Source organism: Eriocheir sinensis, chromosome 65 (genome assembly GCF_024679095.1).
Source record: "Eriocheir sinensis breed Jianghai 21 chromosome 65, ASM2467909v1, whole genome shotgun sequence".
NCBI classification, from domain to species: domain Eukaryota; kingdom Metazoa; phylum Arthropoda; class Malacostraca; order Decapoda; family Varunidae; genus Eriocheir; species Eriocheir sinensis.
Window position 1 is genome coordinate 8,992,443 of NC_066573.1, and position 7,500 is coordinate 8,999,942.

Genomic DNA, 7,500 nt, shown 5'->3' on the forward strand with positions numbered 1-7,500 from the left:
AGCCCCTGGCGAGGTCACGTTGAGGGCAAGAAGGACAAGGGCGAGAGGCGTGCAGACGGGCGGCGGGTGACCTTCTTGCCGGGGCCGGGAGGCTGCCGGGCTCGTCCAGTCCTCGCCGCTCCGACACCCACCTGTGCCGGCAGGACCCGGCCGCGGCGGAGGCGTAGGCGGCGGCGCTTTCCCACAGGCCGCGGGACTGGCGGTATGATTCCCCTTGTGGTGCTGAGAGGCCCCGCCCCTACGCCGCGTGGCGCTGACTCTGCGGACCTGACGGCACTCCGCACGCCGCTGCTTTTGGCGTGCGGAGGCGGCGACGGACAGTGTACGGTATGCCGAGACACGTCCCGCCGCCCAACATGGCCACCTTCCCTTATTAGGGCGCCGCCTCCTCCGTGCGGGGCTGGCGGTGGGTGCAATGAGCAAAAAACACATGTCGTTAACACGAACTTGTCTGCCTGCCAGCGGAACGCGATGGTGTAGCCCACGGGGATGACGGGGCCGCAGGGGCACTCGGACGGCGGCGGCGGGTGTTCCTGAGGGGCGGGGCGGGGCGGGGCGAGGGGGGGAGGGGCTGGACACGTAAACAAGCCGCTGCTGCTGACACGGGCTGGACGCTGGCCTGCCATGCCCTGCAGGAGGCGCGGCAGCAGGCGGTGAAGACGGTGAGGCGGCAGGTGCTGGACACTCGTCTGGGGGTGACGGAGTGGGGGGCTTCGGCATGCAGGGCCGGGGTGCAGGGGGGGAGGGGCGGGGTGCAGGGGGGAGGGACAGGGTGCAGGGGGGGGAGGGGCGGGGTGCGGGGGGAGTTGGAGGCATGCAATCACCCACGATCTAAGGAATGTACACGGATCATGGGAATTAACCTGTTGCTTAGGAGGAGGAGGAGGAGGAGGAGAAGAAGAGCAGGAGGAGGAAGAGCACGAGCAGAAAGGAGAGGAAGAGCAGGAGGAGGAGGAGGAGGAAGAGGAGGAGGAAAAGAATAATGAATAGGAAAAAGGAAAAATGAGAAAGAACGAAGAGACGGGAGGTAAGGAAGGAAAAGGAAGAGAAAGAGAGAGGAGGAGAAAAAATAGTGACGGAAAGGATGAGAAGGAAAAAAGGAAGAGAAAGGAATAGAAGAACGAGAAAGAGAGCTAAAACGAAGGAGGAGGAGGAGGAAGAGGAAAAAAAGAAAACGAAAACGCGGTAAAGAAGGAAGGAGGAAGAAGACGAGAACGAGGAGGTAGAGGGCCGAGAGGGAGAGAGAAGCGGGGATTTAAATATGTGGGGAGGGAGAGAGAGGGAGGGAGGGAGACGGAGGACTGCATGCCTGGACAAGGTCGGCACAGGTCATTATAAGCGGGCGGAGGCTGACTCGTAAAGTGCTCCCACGTGCCACCAGCTGATTGGACGGCGCCTTTGCACTGCCAGTCAATCGCGGGCCTGTGGTTGGTTCGTAAAGGCAGTCTCCAAAATGCAATGCCGGACGCTGCATTCCTATTGGTTGATGAGCCCTGACGAAGGAGTGGCTCTCAAACTGACCTCACCTGTTTCTTGTGTCTCCTCCTCTTCCTCTTCTTCTTCCTCCTCCTCCTCTTCTTCTCGTACTCATTCTTGTTTTCGTTTGTTTTAACCTTTGTGTGTTGTTTATTTTTTTCCCTCCTCCTCCTCCTCCTCCTCCTCCCCACAGATTACACTATCAGAGAAACACCTGTTGGTTACACTTAAAGCCTTCATTCTAAGCCCATTAAGTGTCATTAAGTCGCCCAAGGTTCAACCCATATGATTAATCCCTTCCCTCCTCCTCCTCTTCCTCCCCCTCTTCCTCCTTCCCTATTGTTTTCCTCCACACTCTTTGTCTTTGTCATCATCGTCGTCGTCGTCTTCCTCCTCCTCCTCCTCCTCCTCCTCTTCCCGTGAGAATCTTCCAAGGTGTTCATTCAATTATCTCGTGTGAGTGATAGGTGTGTGTGTGTGTGTGTGTGTGTGTGTGTCAAATTGAAGGAGGAAGAAGAGGAAGAGAGGAAAACGGAGGGAAAGGGAGGATGTTGCATTGAAGGGAAGGGAGGAGTAGCTACCATTAGGGGAGGGGAAGGGAAAGGGGAGGAAGAAGGGGGTGGGGTCCTGTACTTGATATATGGGTGATTGTTGCCTTGATAATTGCGGGCCATAGGGAAAGGGGAGAGGGAGGGAGTGGGAGGGAGGGAGGGAGGTCACAGTGAAGGGGGAGAAAGCGAGAGGGAGAGGGAGAGGTGGGAGTGATTCATGGCCATTGATGCTGCGCTGTGTGTGTGTGTGTGTGTGTGTGTGTGTGTGTGTGTGTGTGTGTGTGTGTGTGTGTGTGTGTGTGTGTGTGTACTACCGCCCCAACACCTCCAGACAGACACCTCCCCCATCTCCTCTCCCTCCTCCTCCTCCTCTCCCTTCTCCCACCTCTCCCCTTCTTCGTCTACTCTATGCATCTTTATCTTAGGTGACGGCTACTACTACTACTAATACTACTACTGCTACTACTACTACTACTACTGCTACTACTACTTCTGGATAGCAGTAATAATGGTAATAGTGATAAGTTATCGTGTGTGTGTGTGTGTGTGTGTGTGTGTGTGTGTGTGTGTGTGTGTGTGTGTGTGAGGAGGTTGTCCGTGCACACTCATAATGGTCCTCAACACCAGCCTCCTCCTCCTCCTCCTCCTCCTCCTCCTCCTCCTCCTCCTCCTCCCCTTCGTCACCGCCTTTATCATTTCCTCGTCCGCCACTTCCGTATTAAAGACATGTCACCCCCGACGAGAGAGAGAGAGAGAGAGAGAGAGAGAGAGAGAGAAAGGTCATGCAGACGCCTTTGTTCATTTAAAGGAATTACAAGGAGACAGGAAGGGAGGGAGGGAGGGAGGATAGGAGGAGGGGAAGGAAAGGAGGAAGAAAGGGATTGAGGCTCACATTTCTTCCCTCCATCCCTTCCTCCCTTCCCTCTCTCCCATCCCTTCCTCCCTTCCCTCTCTCCCTCTCTCATTTACTTTTCTCCCCTTTTCCCTTCAACCCTCACACCCTTCCCTCCTTCCTGTTCTTTCCCTCCCTCTCCTCTCTCCCCTCTCTCCCTTCCGAAGATCTTTTTCTCCTTTTCCCTCCATTACAGATTCCCTACTCCCTTCCTTCTCCCCTCCTTCCTCCATTCTTTTCTCTTCTCCTTACGCCCTTCCCTTTAATCTCTCTTTACACTGGAGAAAAGACGCTGAACCACAAGGTAATTACTGTTAAATATTCAAGCAACGTGATCCAGTTGGCGGGAGCTTCTCAAACCGATCGAGTCATCCGTCACTGGAACAATCTCCCCCCCTCAGAAGTAGTAAATGCAAATCCCATCAACTCCTTTAAAAATCGAATCGACCGTCATTTCGTTGCGTCAGGAGTAAATTGAGCACCGGAATTAATCGACCAGCTTAAATCACCATAGCGGGCAATCTCGTAATGTTGCCTGCACTTCCATGTTTCCACGTTTCCATCCCTTCTCCCCTTCTCACCCTCCCGTCCTCGCCCTCCCCTCCCTCGGGCTGTGTCGGTGTCCTCAAGTCTCTGGGTTACGCTAAATATAATCTCCTTGTCCTCTCTGCACGCCGACCCCTCATTATTATCATTTTTTACGGGGGGGGGGGAGGGGGGGGGGGTTGTTGTGACCCACGCACACGCACTCTCTTCGTCCTCCTCATCCCATCCGCGGCCCTCGTCCTCTTCCTCCTCTCCTTCGTCCTGGAGTAAGGGAAGAGGGGACAGGGGGAATAGAAGGGGACGGAATAGGAGGTTCTGGTAGAGGGGACAAGATGGGGATGGGGAAAAAGGAATGGGTGTTTCGGGGTGAAGGGGAGTAAGGAAGGGGTGAAGGGGGCTAAGGAAGGGGTGAAGAGGGCTAAGGAAGGGGTGAAGAGAAATATGAAAGGGGTGAAGGGGATAAGGAAGGGGTGAAGGGGAGTAAGAGAGGGGTGAAAATGACTAAGGAAGGGGTGAAGGGGAGTATAAAAGGGGTGAAGGGGAATAGGGATGAGTGAAGGGGGCATAGGGAATAGGGTGCGTCGGGGTGAAGGGAAGAGGTGAGTGCCCGGGGTGTGACGGGGTGAAGAGGGGGAGGGAAGGGGTGAAGGGAATGGGGTGCGTCGGGGAGAAGAGGGAGAGGGAAGGGGTGAATGGGAGAGAGGTGAGTGCCCGGGGTAATCAGGGTGTAGGTTGCCCGCCCACACAAAGCTCCCTGGTCATCTGTCTGTGTCCCTACGCCGCCGCCCCCCCCCTGCCCCCCTCCCCTATCACCCCCTCACCCACCACACCTACACCTCCCCACCTCTCCTCTCCCCTCACCTGTTATTGTTGTTGTTTTTTCTGCTCTGTTCGCCATCGTCATCCTTACCTCCCTCGACCTCCTCCTCATCCTCCTATTCTCTCCTCATCCCTTTTCCCTTATTCTCCTTCTTTTCTTCCTCTTTTCTTTCTTTCTATCTTCATCTTTTTTTTTTTACCTATTGTCTATATCTCGCACATACCTATCACTTTCCTTTTTCATCCCTCTTCTTTTTTTCCCCCTCCTCTTCCTCTTCTTCTTCCTCTTTCTCTTCCTCACTTTTTCTCATCCTTTTCCCCTTCTCCTCTTCCTCTTTTTCTCTCCCTTCTTTTTTTTCTTATTCATTCTTATTCTTATTCTGTTTCATAACTTCATCTCCTCCTCCTCCTCCTCCTCCTCCTCTTCCTTCTTCATCTATCCTCCCTTCCCTCACGGCACTCCTATTGACACATCTTTCCCACCTCCTCCTCCTCCTCCTCCTCCTCCTCCTCCTCGTGTATGCCTCAAAATATCCCTAACTCTGTATTTTCCTTTTTTTTTTTTTTTCTTCAGTGCGGAGCGAACTTCTGAACCGACGAAAGTAAACCAAAAAAAAATAGAGAAAAAAGCTAATTCACACTATAGATTCTTGAGATTCACGCCAAAAAAGAAGGAAGGAGGGAGAGAAGGAAGGAGGGATAGGTGGATAGATGAAGAGGGAGATAAACGGTGTGTGTTTGTATATGAAAAAAAATGTAGAAGGGGGAAGTTTTAGAGGAAAAAAAAAGAAAAAAAAAAGATGAAAGTGATATATGCATTTTTTCTTGTATACACCCATTTCTGAACTCCTCTCTACCCCCTCCTCCCCCCTCCCCTTCCCCTGGTGGTGGTGGTGATACTTTTGGAGTGATGGTGATGATGGTGTTGCAATGGGGTAATGGGGGTTTTGTGGTGGTGATGGTGGTGGTGATGGTGTTGCAATGGGGTAATGGGGGTTTTGTGGTGGTGATGCTGGTGATTGTGAGCGGCATGGCGCTGTGGTGGTGGTGAAGATGGTGATGAGAGAGGCGTTGGAGAGTGACAATGTGGTGGTGGTGGCGGTGGTGGTGATGATGATGGTGGTGTTGGGTGTTACACTGTGGTCGTGAGGCATCTATTAGTGGTGGTGGTGGTGGGGGTGGAGATGAGGAGGAGGCTGGAGATGGGATGCTGGGTTTGGTAGTAGTAGTAGTAGTAGTAGTAGTAGTAGTGGTGGTGGTGGTGGTGGTGGTGGTGGTGTTGGTAATAATAGCCTTTGGGCCCCACCAGCGAGCATCTTCATGGCTATGGGAGGAAGAAGGAGACGAGGGAGAGAGAGAAGGCGTGAGAGAATGAATGAGATGTTGCCTTAAGAGAGAAGGAGGAGGAGGAGGAGGCTGGGTAGGGGAGGACTATGACCGGCTTCTAGAAATGACTGGATGACTGACTGGATGGATGGATGACTGGATGCTGGTTGAGTGGTGGTCTGTTGTGTCTGTCTGTCTGTCTGTCTGTCTGTCCTTGCGTTTGTTATTTTTAGTGGTTATGTCCATTTTGGTGTCTTGTGGTTTTGGTTAAGTGATTTTGTCTGTCTGTCTGTGTCTGTCCTTGCACCATTAACAGACATACAAAGAGACATACATCCTAAGTTTGCGTGTTTTTAAGTGTATGCAAACTCGTGAAGGGTCCAGTGTGTGTGTGTGTGTGTGTGTGTGTGTGTGAGGCTGGTTGGGAGCGGAAGTGAGTGACTCATGGCTTCAGCCTCTCCACTGCCTCACTCACTCACCCTCTCCCGCTCTCCCCGCCCCCCTTTCTCCTCTCACGCCCAGCAGACAGATCCCCCCTGCCCCCCTCCCTCCCACCCCCTCCTTCCCTCTCCGTCTCTCACTCCCCATGATATACTCTTTTGTCCTGCCTCTCTCTCTCTCTCTCTCTCTCTCTCTCTCTCTCTCTCTCTCTCTCTCTCTCTCTCTCTCTCTCTCTCTCTCTCTCTCTCTCTCTCTCTCTCTCACAGCTAAGGCGCCTAGTTAATAGTTCACAGACAGTCGTAATACTCCTCCATTCCTCCTCCTCCTCCTCCTCCTTCCTCACTCATTCTCCCCTTGCCCCTCCTCCTCCTCCTCCTCCTCCTCCTCTTCTTCCTCCCCTCCTCAGACACATGTTTGTTTGCTTGTTTGTTTATGTGTTGTTGTTGTTGTTGTTGTGGTGATGGGGGGGTGGAAGGGGTTGTGATAAGGGTGGTGTTATCGCTGTTTGTTATGGGATTCTCTCTCTCTCTCTCTCTCTCTCTCTCTCTCTCTCTCTCTCTCTCTCTCTCTCTCTCTCTCTCTCTCTCTCAGCTTCTGTATGCTGTGGGAGGAATGGATGGGACCGGACGGAGAGAGAGAGAGAGAAGAAGAAGAAGAAGGATAGGAAGGTTCAGTAGTCGTGGTTATGCTCTCTCTCTCTCTCTCTCTCTCTCTCTCTCTCTCTCTCTCTCTCTCTCTCTCTCTCTCTCTCTCTCTCTCTCTCTCTCGGCTCGTTATGTATTTATCATGCGTCTATCTCCCCCCCACATTTTTTTCTCCGCTCTGCTTCTCTCTCTCTCTCTCTCTCTCTCTCTCTCTCTCTCTCTCTCTCTCTCTCTCTCTCTCTCTCTCTCTCTCTCTCTCTCTCAAAAGTGGATATTATTAATGACGTTTTCTTTTTCGCTAATACTTTCTTATCCTAACCTACTCTCTCTCTCTCTCTCTCTCTCTCTCTCTCTCTCTCTCTCTCTCTCTCTCTCTCTCTCTCTCTCTCTCTCTCTCTCTCTCTCTCTCTCTCTCTCTCTCTCTCTCTCTCTCTCTCTCTCTCTCTCTCTCTCTCTCTCTCTCTCTCTCTCTCTCTCCTGCAGAAGTGGAGGTTACTCACACACCCATCCATCTTATTCCTCCTCCTCCTCCTCCTCCTCTTTCTCCTCCTCTTCCTTCTTCTATTACTAACCAATGTAAATCCTCCTTCTCACCCTCCCTCATACCCTATCCTTCCTTATATATCCCTCCCATACCTCCCTTTCCTCCCTCCTTCCCTTTCCCTTCATCTCTCATTCCTCCTCCTTCTCTCTCTCTCTCTTAAGTGGATATTATTAATGGTGTTGTCTCAATCGCTTAATCCCTCATCACTCACGGCCTTTCTCTTCCCTCCCTTTCCCCGGCAGAAGTGGGAGCTGCTTGTTC

General features: G+C 52.5%; 1 protein-coding gene across 2 annotated transcripts in view; it reads left to right on the plus strand.

Moving 5' to 3' along the window:
• The window catches only part of LOC126987598 (G1/S-specific cyclin-D2-like), a 75,272-nt gene that overhangs the window by 21,458 nt on the left and 46,314 nt on the right, over positions 1–7,500 (plus strand). For both annotated transcript variants that reach the window (XR_007741043.1, XM_050844714.1), the window contains exon 3: positions 7,482–7,500. This exon is cut by the window's right edge and continues 147 nt beyond it. Coding sequence is in view for 1 of the 2 variants with exons in the window: in XM_050844714.1 (XP_050700671.1) it covers positions 7,482–7,500 (19 nt within the window). In the remaining variant the exon portion in view is untranslated. The remainder of the gene's footprint in view (positions 1–7,481) is intronic.